The sequence below is a fragment of the Bos grunniens genome, chromosome 25 (assembly GCF_055505025.1).
Source record: "Bos grunniens cultivar Pamir isolate PY7600 chromosome 25, Bosgru_T2T1.0, whole genome shotgun sequence".
NCBI classification, from domain to species: domain Eukaryota; kingdom Metazoa; phylum Chordata; class Mammalia; order Artiodactyla; family Bovidae; genus Bos; species Bos grunniens.
The window spans coordinates 2,014,025-2,027,902 of NC_141189.1; the positions used below are offsets into that span (position 1 = coordinate 2,014,025).

The 13,878-nt window shown below is 64.9% G+C and overlaps 1 protein-coding gene across 4 annotated transcripts; it reads left to right on the top strand.

Moving 5' to 3' along the window:
* The first annotated feature begins 514 nt into the window (after positions 1 to 514).
* LFNG (LFNG O-fucosylpeptide 3-beta-N-acetylglucosaminyltransferase) lies at positions 515 to 9,047 on the top strand. Of its 4 annotated transcripts, XM_086376779.1 has the most exons (10): positions 515 to 1,026; positions 3,594 to 3,724; positions 3,833 to 4,493; positions 5,366 to 5,414; positions 5,932 to 6,031; positions 6,141 to 6,294; positions 6,411 to 6,496; positions 6,885 to 7,050; positions 7,515 to 7,600; positions 7,906 to 9,047. In XM_086376779.1, exons 2-10 carry the CDS (start codon positions 3,657 to 3,659, stop codon positions 7,970 to 7,972), a joined length of 1,437 nt encoding a protein of 478 aa, XP_086232905.1. In that variant the 5' UTR covers positions 515 to 1,026; positions 3,594 to 3,656; the 3' UTR covers positions 7,973 to 9,047. The 4 variants fall into 4 exon arrangements, with proteins under 4 accessions (XP_086232905.1, XP_086232906.1, XP_086232908.1 ...); XM_086376780.1 differs by lacking the exons at positions 3,594 to 3,724; positions 3,833 to 4,493; XM_086376782.1 differs by lacking the exons at positions 515 to 1,026; positions 3,833 to 4,493 and having other exon boundaries at positions 3,599 to 3,724.
* The last annotated feature ends 4,831 nt before the right edge of the window (positions 9,048 to 13,878 follow it).

Sequence of the window (13,878 nt, forward strand, 5' to 3'; positions counted from 1 at the left end):
GAGGTCCACCAATCCTGTGACCCGGCCTGCGCCAGCCCTAGCGGAGGAAGCCGGCTCGGGGAGGGGAAGTGCCCAGCGGGGAAGGACCGACGTCCCCCGCGGGACGACTGAGCCCAGAGTCCCTGTCCCGGAATCGCCGTCAGAGCGCTGAGGGCGCGCCCCTCCGCAGGCCAGACTTGGAGCTTCGGCCCCGCGCTGGCCCGCCTGGGTTTTTCCCCTTCAGGGCCACCGGGGCGGGGCGGGGCGGGGCAGGCCCAAGTCCCCGCGCCCCCAGGCTGCCCGCGGGGGGCGATCCGGGAGGGACGGGGCGGGGCGTGCACGTGCGGACCGGGGGCGGGCGCGCGGGCAGCCGGCTCCTCGGTTCCCAGACCCCCGCCGCGGCCCCACGTGGGCGCTGCCGGGCGTCGGGGGCAACGCGCGAAGCCCCGCCCCCGGGCCCTGGAACCAATGAGCTCGCGACGAAGGCGGGGCCAGGCCGGGGCTGTTTAAGAGCTCGAGCCGCGGGCGGGGCGCCGCTAGACGTGCGGCGGGACCCCGGAGCCTCGGCGCGGCTGAGAGGGGCCGGGCGCTCCGCGCTGCCGCCACCCCACCATGCTCAAGCGCTGCGGCCGCCGCCTGCTGCTGGCGCTGGCGGGCGCACTGCTTGCCTGCCTGCTAGTGCTCACGGCCGACCCGCCGCCGCCCCCGGTGCCCGCTGAACGCGGTCGGCGCGCGCTGCGCAGCCTGGCGGGCCCCTCGGGGGCGGCCACGGCCCCTGGACTGGAGGCGGCGGCGGCGGCGGCGCCCGGGGCGCCCGTCCGCGAGGTGCACAGTCTGTCCGAGTACTTCAGCCTGCTCACCCGCTCTCGCAGAGACGTGGGCCCACCGCCCGGGGGCGCCCCCCGCCCCGCTGACGGTCCTCCGCGGCCCCCGGCCGAGCCGCTGGCCCCACGCGACGTCTTCATCGCGGTGAAGACCACCAAAAAGTTTCATCGCGCGCGTCTCGACTTGCTTCTGGAGACATGGATCTCGCGCCACGAGGAGATGGTGAGCCCCGGCAGGCTGGGCAAGTGGGCAGGGGAGGAGGTGCCCTCTTGTCCAGCTGGTGGCAGCATCCAGTGGGCGCCAGGTTGCCTGTTTGTACCGCTCCGGGGAATATCGGATGTAGCGTTGCCGGTTCATCCCCTTCCAGCCCAGTTTGCCTGATGTGGAAGCAGGGTGGGGACTCATTCCCCAAACACCACCGGCCCGTGGCCTGTGGTGAACCTTCACCAGCCACCAGAGCTTGGGGCTGGCGCCTGGTGATGCTTCTTGCCCTCAAACACTGGAACTTATCAGCTGGGAATTACTGTCCCCAAGCCTCCCCAAGGCGGATTCAGCGTGGGGAGTCCTCCCTGGCCTCATACCCTTCCCGGGGAGGAAGACTCTTTCCTGAGAAGTGGAGTGAAGGGTTAGGACCCCTGGGCACAGGGCCATACCTGTCCCTCATCCCAGCCTTTGCAGTGGGACGGAGGACAAGTCGCTGTTGAAGTTGGGGGTGGGCATTGGTGGGGGCCCTGGGGGTCCATCTCAGGAGAAGAACAAGAGCGCGCACACTGGGCTTCAGGGTGTGTTCTGGGGCCCTCTCTCCACAGCGCAGAAGTCTCTGGAGCCTGGAACGCAGTGCTTAGCACATCCTAGTTGAGCACTGACTTCCTCCACACACATAAAAAGACACACCCCACTCTGAAAAATCTCCCTCCAGGCTGCAGCTGGATGGCTGGGTTGGGGCGGGATGGGGGCAGAGAGTGAGCACTGCTGGGGAGGGGGTCGGGGAATTCCCTGAACTGGGAGATACAAGGGACTGCCTGGGTATTTGGGATGAGGGTGAAGCAACCTTGACTGGGCTCGGGGCTCAGAGAAGACCCCAGCTCTCTTCCTCCCTGTTGAAACCCTCGAGGCCTGGGGGCCTTCTGGCCTGGCTGAGCCATGTTTTGGGGCAGGGCCCCGACGAGGTCACGATGAGGGCCAGGGGAGCAGGGTCCTCCTGGTCCCAGCGTGGGGAGGGGGCCCTGGGAGCCCCACGGCAGCCTCCTGGGAACACGGCGTCCCTTTCCCAGGGGCTCAGCAGGCCGGCAGGAGGGGGCGGCGGGGGCTGCGGGTTTTGTTTGGCTGCTGGGCCGTTAGGATTCCCAGCGCCGGGCGGCTCTCACGCCGGCCGCTCGGGCAAGGTAACAAAGCCCCTTTCTCCAGTGGAGAAAGGCGTCCGGCCTCTTGTGTGCAGCTATGTGCTCCATGGGAACCGCCGCCGGCGCGCTGGCCACTCAGGTTGCCTGGCGATGACGGCCTGCGGGCCCCCCCTCCCTGAGTGACAGCACTTGCGGGGCGCTGTCCCTGAGCCAGGCACCACCCCCAGGACTCTGCCTGCCTGCTGTGTGAACTTTGGCAGTGCTCAGCCCTCTCTGGGCTGCCACCAGATCTGAGCACCTTTCATCTTGGACTCTGAGGACTTCCTCTAGCAGAGGGGATATGGTCAGGGGGTCTCGGGGAGCAGTCCCGGCCGAACCAGGTGACCCTGGGCACGCCCAAGGGCCTCTCTGGCCCTCAGTCTGCTCATCTCTGGAATAAGGAAAGCGCTGGCCTCTGGTCGGGGGCTGTGAAAGAGGACCGCCAAAACCTGGAGAGGCAGGAGAAGCCGCTGTCCCCACTGAGGGTTCCCTCAGGCTCCCGTTTGCTGGCTGGGCACTCCCGGGAGGAGCTGAATCTGGCTCCCAACCGTCGGGACACATGTCTAGCAAGAACGCCTCTCACGGTGTCCTGTGGGTGAGGGGTCCTTGAAACTGTTTCAACGGAGAGACCTCTCCTCCCAACCCTGTGCAGGGTGGTTCAGACCCGGTTTGATGGGGGAGACTCCGGGAAGTCAGGGCTGCAGTGGGGGAAACCCAAAGAGGCTGTGTGAGCTGAAAGGGGGGCATCTGACCCGGGTTGGGGAGGGAGGGACTTCCTGGAGGAGGTGCCATTCGAGCTAGACGGAGAGTAGGCAATGCCCTGAAAGGGCGACTGGGCACCTTGAACACGAGCTGGGCATGCAAGAGACTTCCAGCCATTGGAGTGGCTCTGGCGGGGGTGGCAGCAGGGCCCACGCTACAACAGCCCTGAGGTCCAGGCCGAAGGGCTGGGCCCTCGGCCTGCACTTTGCTCCCCCGTCCCTCCCAGGAGTGGGCCCGGCTGCGGCGGCTGCCACCGCAGAGGCCACAATTGTCGGGGGGAGAGCTTGGCATCCTGTGTTTCTTTGAATCGCAGCTCCAGGAACAATGCCGCTTCCTGTGGGTGTCCCCCCGCCCGCCCTCCGCCAGCCCTGCCGCCCCGCCGCCTGGCTCTTCCTCCCCCAGCCCTGCTGTCGTCGGGGAAGTGGGGAGGGGTCCGCGGGGCACGGCTGGTGGGGACCAGCATCTCCTTTGTACCGGGGCGTGACCGCAGGCCAGGGCCCGCCTCTCGCTGGGGCTCCGTTTCCCCACCTGTACACTTGGAGAGGGATGGTGCCCTCCTCCCTGGGCCGCGAGGGAGCTGGAAGAAGAGAAGGAGCCGGGTGCTCTGCTCCGGGCGCGTGAGCTCTGGTTACACCCATTGCACAGAGGGCGGAAACTGAGGCTCGGAGCGGTGGGTGAGGCCCATCCCCTCCTCTCCTGACTGCTCTGATGTGGCGAGACAGGAGGCCCGGCACCCTCACACCCCCACGCTTCCAAGCGCTCCTCTCTGAACAAAGGTGACTTTAATCTCCGTAGCCTTGGGCTGGGTTTTTGGGGCACCACCGAAGCGCGGGAGAACAGGCCTCGCTTGATCTCATTAAGAAGGCATTTTCCTTTTAATCCAGTGGCGGCAACGCGCGTCTGCACGGGCCGGCCTCGGCCTCCCACGGCATTCCTGGGCCGAGATGCCGGCAGCAGGCAGGGGGCGGGATGCGAGTCCGTGCGTGTGGGCCCCTGGGGTGTCTTCTCGGGAGGAGGGGTGCGTGCGTGCAGCGGCCAGGAGGGGGCCTACCCTCCCTCCCCCAGTGCCTTCTGGGCCCACCCAGCTGGCAGCCTCACCTGAATGTGTGGCCTGGGTCTGGGCTCAGGCTGGACCGGGAGCTGGGGCTACCAGGAGAGGGTGGGCACCCCAGGTGGGACCCCCAGCCCCCGAGTACACATGGCATCAGGCCTGCGCACCCTGGCCCCTCCCTTGCACCCATTTGTACCCAGGAGGAAACGGGCCTGGCGGCCACGGAGGTGGTAGTGGGGGGGTGTCTCCTGCTGCCCGCGCTCACAGCACCCTCCGCCGGGCTGGGCTTTGCACTCGGCACGCCTGGGTGCGCTGGGCGGCACGCGCTGGGCGGGCGGCAGAGGAAGGAACATTCCTCCCCGTGTGCCGACGGGCCCAGGCGGGCGCCGGCAGCGCCTGGCCCCTCCCCGTCGGCCCCCCCTTCTTCCTTAGAGCGATCCTGGCAGGGGTGGAGGAGCCAGTTTGGCATAGCTGGAGCTTCAACGCAGCCTCAGGCAAGGCCCGTCTGTGAGCCCGGGCCGTGGCCGGGGGTGCTGGGCCGCGGGGGTGCAGGGGCGTTGACCCCTGTGCGGGGTCCGTGCGGTTTCCCGGCCCAGCCCCACGGACTTGTCAGCGTCTTCAGAGAACCCTGGAGGCTGCTTTGGCTCAGGGAAGGCGACCGGCTCTGTGGGCTGACCACACGGCCAGCGGTGTGAAGGGCCCTGTCCTGAGGGCCCAGCCTGGGGGACCGCGGGGCTGTGGCCACACCCCTGCCCTCCAGACCTCGTGCCCAGCCCAGCCCAGTTAACCAGGCCAGCTGTATGGTAATGGGCCGTGTGGCCACTCCCGCTTAATGCGGCCGAGTTCCCCTCGCAGCGCGGCCCGGGACAAAGCTGGCGGACAGTGCCTGGTGACTCACCCTCCCTGTGGGCCCTTTGTCCGCCAGCGCCTGGCAGCCGCCCAGCAGAGGCCTTTGTCCCCGACTGATTGAGATTTGGCTTCCCGAAGCTGACCTCCTCCGCCTGTGCCCTGCCCCTCCCGCAGGCCGGGCACTGTGTCAATAAGGGTGTGTGCCCGCCAGGTGCGCAGGGCGGCAGCGAGCGGTTACCTGGCGGGTGGGCGGGGCACCGCACCTGGCTCGTGCCGCTGCAGCTGCCACAGGTGACCTTGGGCGCAGCTGCGCGGTAGTTGGGACTGGGGTGGGGGTCCTTCCCGAGCCCCCAGTCCACTTGCACTCATGGTAAGCCCTGGAGCCCCGCTCTGCATGGGGGGAAATGGAAGCTCAAAGGTGCGGTGTGGGCACGAGGGGCCCCAGCCCTGGGCCCTGCGGTGGCCGGGGTGGCCCCCCCCCCGAGCTGCCCGTTCAAGGCCGCGTTTCTCCCTGCAGACGTTCATTTTCACGGACGGGGAAGACGAGGCACTGGCCAGGCGCACGGGTGAGCCCTAGACGTGGGGAGGCGAGGGGAGGGTCCTGCCCAGAGGAAACTGTTCCCTTGGGAGAGGTTGCCAGAGCGGGGTGGGGGGGGGTGCCGAGGGCCTGGGAGGGCAGTTTACTCAACGGGTTTTCTCAGCGCCCCGCCCCACCACTCACCCCCCACCCCGATTCTCATGCAAATGAGGCCCTTTCAGCCCCTGGGCCCTTTGAGCTGATGTGACGGCAACAGGTGGCTGGTGCTGGGAAAAAGCCGCCTGAATGGGCAGGGGCGGGGTGGGACGGGGCGCCCAACGAGGTGGCGCTGGGGGGTGGGGTATGCAGGCCCGGGTCAGCTCGGGGGAGGGCTTGAGTGGGGCGGCCGCTGTAGGCACTGCTTGGACCCTGGCGCCCCGGGACAGACTGCCACCCCCCCACACCCCTTCTTGCTCTGCTTGCCCTGGGCCTGCTGTGTGACCCCAGGCCAGGCTGCCCTCTCTGAACTGCCTTGGACCCACTCACAGCCCCTCCCTTGTCCGCAGGCCACGTGGTCAACACCAACTGCTCGGCCGCCCACAGCCGCCAGGCACTGTCCTGCAAGATGGCCGTGGAGTACGACCGCTTTATCGAGTCGGGGAGGAAGTGAGTGCGGCCTCTGGCAGGGCCCAGGGAGCATTCCCTGGTGGGGCTCTGGCCCTGGCGGTCCCACCCGCACGATACCTGCCCTGACGGCCCTGCCCCCTCTCCCCAGGTGGTTCTGCCACGTGGATGACGATAACTATGTGAATGTGCGGGCCCTGCTGAGGCTGCTGGGCAGTTACCCGCACACGCAGGACGTCTACCTGGGCAAGCCCAGCCTGGACAGGCCCATCCAGGCCACGGAGCGGGTCAGCGAAAACAAAGTGGTGAGTGTCCCCCCTCCCACGCCAGCCTGCACCGCTTCACGGGGAGGAGGCTGGGGGTGCCCCGCAGCCTGGCAGCGGGGCTCTGGGAGTCTCACCATGTCCCCCCGTCCCCACAGCGTCCTGTCCACTTCTGGTTTGCCACTGGCGGGGCTGGCTTCTGCATCAGCCGAGGACTGGCCCTGAAGATGAGCCCCTGGGCCAGGTGAGTGCCCTGGGGTGCAGGTGAGGCTGCCTCCGATCTCCCAGGGTCCCCCCACGGCCGGCCTGGCACTGCTAATCTTCCCAGCACCAGTGTCCCCAAACCTTACATCCACCGGCAGGGTGAGTCGTCCCCACTTCCACCCGCCAGCCACCAGGGGGGTCAGGACCCCTTCCTGCATCTGGTAGCCCCCCCACTCCATGCGCAGAGAGTCCTCAGGCTTGTACGGAGGAGGGGGCTGTCCGGGGGCTCAGGGAGGCTGGGAGCTGCCCGCATGGGAGCCCCATCAGGGACGCCCACAGGGCACATCCACCTCCTGCCTGAGCCCAGCTGGCCGAGCGGCGCGCTGCCCCCTCGGCTCACTGCGGCCCTCGGCCCTTCCCTCCCGCAGCGGAGGCCACTTCATGAGCACGGCCGAGCGGATCCGGCTGCCTGACGACTGTACCATCGGCTACATCGTGGAGGCGCTGCTGGGCGTGCCCCTCGTGCGCTGCGGGCTCTTCCACTCCCACCTGGAGAACCTGCAGCAGGTGCCCGCCTCCGAGCTCCATGAGCAGGTGCGCATGTCCGGGAGAGGAGGGGAGGGGCAGACAGGAGGGAGGGAGGGAGTGGGCAGGGGGCCGTGGAGGGGCCGCAGCTTTGAATAGGTCACCAGAGGCCCGGCCGTTGGTTGCCACCCAGGCACCCAGATCTGCCCAGCAACAGTCCCGTGGTCCATCCATCTTGCCTCTGTCTTCAGCGGGACACCTACTGTGAGCCTTTCGGGTCTTCCCTGTACCCATAAACATTCCCTCGCCGTGACTGGCGAGGCCGCCGCCCCAGCAGAAGCCCGCTTGGGCTTTACTCCTGGGGCTGCAGAGCAGGGGGTGCAGCGTGGACCTTGCTTCTTGGCCCCGAGGTGGGCAGAAGGCCAGGTTGTCCCCTCATGCAAAGCTCACCTGTGTCTACCTTGGGCAGAGCCAGGGTAGGCTGGCCTTGGCACCCCAGCCCCCACAGGATCACTCTTTCCAACTCCCTGCAGGTGACCCTGAGCTACGGCATGTTTGAAAACAAGCGCAACTCCGTCCACATTAAGGGGCCCTTCTCGGTGGAGGCTGACCCGTCAAGGTGAGGAAAGGGAGGCGTAAAGAGGGCGGGTCACCGAGGTCCCTCGAGGTCCGCTGCAGCTCGACAGCCCCCAGGGGTCTGCTAGGGTGGAGGAAGGCCCCCAGCCCGCACGGATGAGTCCCCCAGGGGTCTGCTCGGGTGGAGGCAGGCCCCCAGCCCGCACGGACAAGCCCCCCAGGGGTCTGCTTGGGTGGAGGCGGCCCGGCCCGCACGACGAGCGCCCCAGGGGTCTGCTCGGGGCGGGGGGGGGGGCGGGGGGGGAGGCGGCCCGGCCCGCACGACGAGCGCCCGCTCTGTCCCCGCAGGTTCCGTTCCGTCCACTGCCACCTGTACCCGGACACGCCCTGGTGCCCCCGCTCTGCCATCTTCTAGCGGCCGTGGCTGAAACCCCGTCCCCGGGCGCCCCTGGTATCCAAAGGGCCCGAGGACCCCTGTCGTGCCACCCCGGTCTGGGCCCTCAAGGCCACCCCGGGGCTGTGCCTGTGTGTGTGCTGTGTGCCCATCCCTGTAGCAGACTGCTGGGCAGCTCTGCTCTGCCAAGGGGCAGGCAAAGTCCCGCCTGTCTGTCTGTCTGTCCGTGTTCCGCCCCGGAAGGATTTGTGTGTCGGAGGTCACTCTGAGGACAGTTTTGTTACCCTTTCGGGGTCTCTGGGCAGCGTGGGGCCCAGGGGCTGCTCTGCAGGGACGTGTGGGCACCGCTCCGTCCTGCTGAGCGCAGGCCCGTCGCTGTGGGCACCTGGCCCCCCGGGACTCTGGCTCCCCGCTCAGAGCCCCCAGGACAGCTCCCTGTGTTCAGTGCGAGGAAGCTGGGTTTGGGGGAGTGCCCTGAGCCCCCTCGCACTGAGCTCTGGCCTGGGTACCACGGCTCCGAGTGACCATGGCCCCAGCGACCTTGCCGCTGGGTGCAGCATCCCGGGCAGGGGTCTCCCCTGCTGTCTCAGCCGGCTTCCCTTTGTGATGGGGAGTCAGCTGAGCATGTTAACTCCTCTCCAAAGTAGAGAGAAAGTCGCCCATAGTGGGCGTGTCTGTAAATAGCGTGACAGTGTTTTTACTGTGATTGTTTTCTTGGGAGGGGGCGGGTAAAAAAGTAGGGTGTTTTTGTCTGTGTTTTCAGGGGCTTGGGGAAGGTGTTATCTTTTCTGTGGATCAGAAAAAGCAGAAGCCAAACTTGGGATAATCTTTGTTGTTAAAGCTGATGGAAACGTCTAACACTCTGTGTATTTATGTGTCATGGTATCTGGCCTCTCCTTGCCCACCTCCTTCACAGAACTTGTCTCCTCCCAGCCCAGCTCGGCGCACCTGACCAGTGAGGTGTGTTTTGCCTGCTGTTTTTCTTTCTGCAAGACATAGCTAGGAAAATGAACGATAAGGGAAAAGTTCTCAGGGAATCGACGTGTGTTGCTATGGTGACGTCCTTTGCTGTGAATAAAGATGCTCTTTGGGGCAACCTGGGGGTCCTGGTCTTGGCTGGAAGTTGCGCCCGAGATGCAGGTTCATGGAAGCTGGCTCTGGGGGCTCGTTGGCACTCGTGTGGGGTAGGTATGGAGAGACCACCCCCCAAGCCAACTATTGTGGGATGGGAACTTGGGCTCAGAATAGCAACTTGTACGTTCCTGAGAGGCCCAGGAACTTGGGTGGCCAGCCTAGGGCACCCTTAGGTGTAGGGGGAGATCTCACGTGATCAGACACGCTGCCCTCAGACTCCGCAGCCCTGGGCTGTGCAGACCCGGTCCGGGCCAGCTGCTAGGGAGTCCAGTCCTCCCTTGAGAGCGACAGGCACTCTCCATGGTTTGGCCTGGGACCTCCTTAGCCAGCTTTGTCTCTGTCACAAACCATCCAGGCCACCTTCTTGCCCCCATTGTGCAGATGGGAAGACTGAGGCTCAGAGCAGGTGACATCCAAGGCCAGGCAGCTGGGCTGGTGGAGGAGAGCTCCAGGTCTGAGATTGGGCTGGCCTGGATCCTGGCCTCACCCCCCACCCTGCCCACCCCTGCCCATCCTGTTGACCCTAGACGGTGGTGATGTTTTCTACGGAAGGCAGCTTCTCAGGCCCTTCCTCAAATCAGCCTCTGTGATATGGGGTGGGGAGGGCCTGCTCTGGCCTCTGGGGGAGTCCCCTCCCCTGACCCTCCCTGGGGCCCGGGGCCCTCACTTCCTCTTCCTCAAACAGCCCAGACAGGCTGCTCCCCTACCCCGACCGCAGCCCCCAGCCTCCAGCTGCCCCCCAACGCCCCGCGGGTCCTTGCTGGGATCTGGGGCTCCCACCTCCACCTCGCTCCCTGCTGCTCGTTTTGTGCCCTGTTGGCACATCAGAAAGCAGACCAAGGGTAGAAGAGTGACTCTCCTTCTACCCCTGATGTGGGCACAGAACCCCCCCAACCCGGCACACTCCCCTACTCAGCACTCCCACTGGGCCGGGGAGGGTGCCACTTCTGCATGGCCTGCCGGTGCCTGCTCTGGCCCGGGGAGCAGCCGGCCGGCGCCTGACCCCACCTGGGCCTTGCACAGCCCTGAGTCAGCGTGTGGTTTGCCCAGCAGCTGCCCTGGGGGTGCGGCAGGGACAGTGCAGGGAGAGACAGCCCTTTGCCGTCACACGGCCTGACCCTGTCTGGGGGACGCCCCCAGAGCCCGCTGTTCCAGGCTGGGTGGGGGTAGGGTGGTCACAGCGGAACTTGCTGCTGTGGGCAGAGGCAGCGGGTCTCCTTCCGGCCAGCGTGAGTCAGAGGAGCCTCTGCCCGGAGCGGACCTGTGGCCCGGCGCCCCGCCCCTAGTGGGTGGCATCGCCTCTCCACAGAGCGGCGGGGCCCTGGGGCCCAGGGGTGGGCATCAAGGATTACAGCTGGTCCGGGCTGTCCCGGCAGCAGAGCAGGGAGCCCGGGGTGGGGGTGGGGGCAGTCTCCACCTCCATGTGGGAAACGGGGGTCAGCGTGAGGCAGCTGAGTGCCTGGCCTCTGGGTGGGGTCGCAGAGGGGCATGCTTGGAGCACCCTGGCCCGTTCCTCCTCAACACGAAGCTGAGCGAGGCGGGACGGGCTCCGTCCTCAGAAGGGGAAGTGGTACAGGAGGCCTTACAGGAACGGGCATCCGCCACCCGGGGGTGAGGGAGGCGGCCCTCCCCCAGTGAGTCACGGAGTAGAGAGGTGCCCTCCCTCCTCCTGTGGGCACGACCGGGGTCACCACGCCCCACCCCTGGTGGCATCAGTGCGCCTCCCCGTGCACTGGGCTGAGGGCTGGTTGGAGAGGGTCCTGGAGGGCTCAAGGGGCTCCATGTCCCCCAGCCTGGCCCTCCCAAACGGCGGGTCACTGTGGGCTTTCAGAAACAAAAACTAAAAGCACAACCCGGGGACCGCTGGGCTCCCCAACCCCGCCCTCTCTGGCTCCTGAGCTGCCCACAGGCGAGGGCCTGGTCAGCTGGCCAGAGCAGAGGCTGAGCCACGTCTTGGAGGGGCTGAGACGGGTGCCAGGGCGCCAGGGCGGGGCCCTGCTCTATTCCGTTGAAACGAGCTCCCTTCTGCTGGGCATCACGGTTAGCTGCCCTGAAGAGGCCCACCTGGGCTGGAGCAGGAAGGCTCTGCAGAGGGCAGCGGCAGAGGAAGACACTCCAGGCCTCGACACAGCCTGGACGAGGGGCGGAGGGGTGCTCATCAGGGTGTCTGGAGACAGGGTGGACTCCACGGCCCTCGTCCACCTGGCCCATGACTGCCCACGAGTCTGCATCCACGCTTCCAGAGGCCAGGCCTTGCTGCAGCTTCAGCCAGCCCTGCCCTCTCTGAGCCTGGGGTCCGGGCAGGGACCAGAGCCAGCCCCGTTTCCTGTCGAACCAAAGGCCAGTCCTGTTGCCGCCCCAGCCCCGACCTCAACGAATGCTCCTAAAGGCAACCTCTGCCCCAAGTCCAGCCCAGGGCTGGACACACAGAAGGCACTTGGTCCATCATCACTAGGAGGGGGGACCAAGGGGCCTGGAGGGCTTCTCCTCTTTGCCCCTGGAGGTTGCCCAGATGATGTTGCCATGCTGAGTTTGGGGGTTCAGAGCTGTGGCTGCTTCCCCCACCACACGCCCCTGCTCCCCCTGCCCGGGCAACGGGCAGTCCCCTTGCATAACCCGCCGCGGTCCTTGGGCGCCGCCTGCTGGCCAGAGTTGGTGGTTTCTCTCCCAACCCCGAATCCACCTTCCCCAGGACCGTCTTTTTGGGCTCCAAAAATCACTGCAGATGGTGACTGCAGCCATGAAATTATAAGATGCTTGCTCCTTGGAAGAAAAGCCATGACCAACCTAGACAGCATATTAAAAAGCAGAGACAACAGTTTACCAAAAAAAGTCTGTCTAGTCAAAGCTATGGTTTTTCCAGTAGTCATGTATGGATGTGAAAGTTGGCTATAAAGAAAGCTGAGTGCCGACAAATTGATATTTTTGAACTGTGTGTGGTGTTGGAGAAGACTCTTGAGAGTCCCTTGGACTGCAAGGAGATCCAATCAGTCCATCCTAAAGGAAATCAGTCCTGAATATTCATTGGAAGGACGGATGCCGAAGCTGAAATTCCAATCCTTTGGCCACCTGGTGCGAAAAACGGACTCATTGGAAAAGACCCTGATGCTGGGAAAGATTGAAGGCAGGAGGAGAAGGGGACAGAGGATGAGATGGTTGGATGGCATCACCGACTCAATGGACATGAGTTTGAGCACGCTCCGGAAGTTGGTGAAGGACAGGGAAGCCTGGCATGCTGCAGTCCATGGGGTCCCAAAGAGTCGGACACGACTGAGCAACCGAACTGAACTGAACCTGATCGAGAGGTGCAGCCTGAGTGGGAGGGAAGACCGTCTCTGCATCCCCTTGCTTGCTCTTAAAAGTTCACATCACGAATCTTTGGTTATTATCAATATTTGGTATATTACCAGTATTTGGAATCTACTAATTATTACCAGTATTTGCTTTCTGAAGTACATGTGCTGTCAAGAGGCAAGCTTGAGCCTTCTGCTGCAGACCACCCAGGCCACTGCCCTGTCCCCTGGCTCTGGTGCATGGCTGGTTGCTGCATCTCCTTATGGCCCATCCTGGTGGAATCCCCAGATACTTGCCAAGTGACCGCTCATTTCCTTTTTGAATGTGGTGGTCACAGCTGAGCCCCAGTCACTGGGAACTTGGTGGGAATGCCGATTCCCGGGCGGGCTCCTCCAGCAATCTGTCCTGCCCTTGTCTTTCATCCTCCGAGGACTCGGCGCCCCCTGCTGGACATTTGCTGTCCTCACTCCTGAGGATGCCCTTGCCGCCACTAGCCCATGCCCCTGCTCCAAACAGGCTCACAACCTCTGCCGCCCCCTCCCCGATGTGGGTATCCACAGACCCCCTCGTCCTGGGGCGATCGGGAATCCTATTTCATGGCCAAACTCTCCCACACTGCTCCTGGGGACTTGGTGTCAGGGACCCTTCCCGTATCCTTGGCATCTCCTTCCCCAACGACCAGCAGGCAGCCACACGCCCACCCGGTCTTGGCTGCCACTCCACCCAGACCTTACCTACCCCGTGGCCGCAGCATCCTACCTTGCCTCTGCCTGCTGTCTGTCCAGCTCCCATTTCCTGACCCCACGGGACCCCAGATTCCTCGCCCCTGGAGGGCTTGTCCTCTCCTGGCTGAAATCTCCAGGTTCAGTCACGCCCTTGAAGTCACCTTCACTTCCCTTGGCCTCTCTTGCTTCCACATCTTCTCTTGGCCAAATCTGCAGCCTCTGACCTGTTGCATCTGGCCCGCTGCCCGCTCACTACCCACACCTGGGTGTCTGGAGGGGCTGCCTTCCAGCCTGGTGAGTCTCACCTGAGTTCCAGACCAAGTGCCTCAGGGGCCTTTGGGAGGCCCACTGCCCCTCACACAGCAACCCCACTTCCTCTCCAGCCTCCTCTACCTCGTAAGACCTTCTGCACCCCAGCCCCAAGCTGCCCATATGCTCTTGGCCCAGCAGGAGGGGCCACACTCCTGTCTGCAGCCAACCCCTCACTGGGACCGAGGTCCCAGCCCCTCTTGGTAACTCAGGAACATCACTCCTCCAAAGAACTCTTTCCTTTTCCCGAGTGCAGCCATCTCCTCTGCCTACGAGATCATCACCATCATAGCATTTCCCCATCTTCAAACACACACACACTTCTCTGGGCCATGCCCCCTCCAGCTATAGCAGGGTTTTTCTGCCTTGCAGCTAAACTCAAGAGGAGAATCAATTCCTGTTGTCCCCACACGGCACTGCAGAAGCACAGAGCCTCAGATGTGTTCCCTCACCTTTAAGAGCTTA

Coding starts and splice junctions, on each gene's coding strand:
- LFNG (XM_086376779.1), top strand. CDS start 3,657: ATGTGGCGAGACAGGAGGCCCGGCACCCTCACACCCCCACGCTTCCAA. Junction 3,725..3,832: donor GCGCTCCTCTCTGAACAAAG/GTGACTTTAATC, acceptor CTTTTAATCCAG/TGGCGGCAACGCGCGTCTGC. Junction 6,295..6,410: donor GGGTCAGCGAAAACAAAGTG/GTGAGTGTCCCC, acceptor CCGTCCCCACAG/CGTCCTGTCCACTTCTGGTT.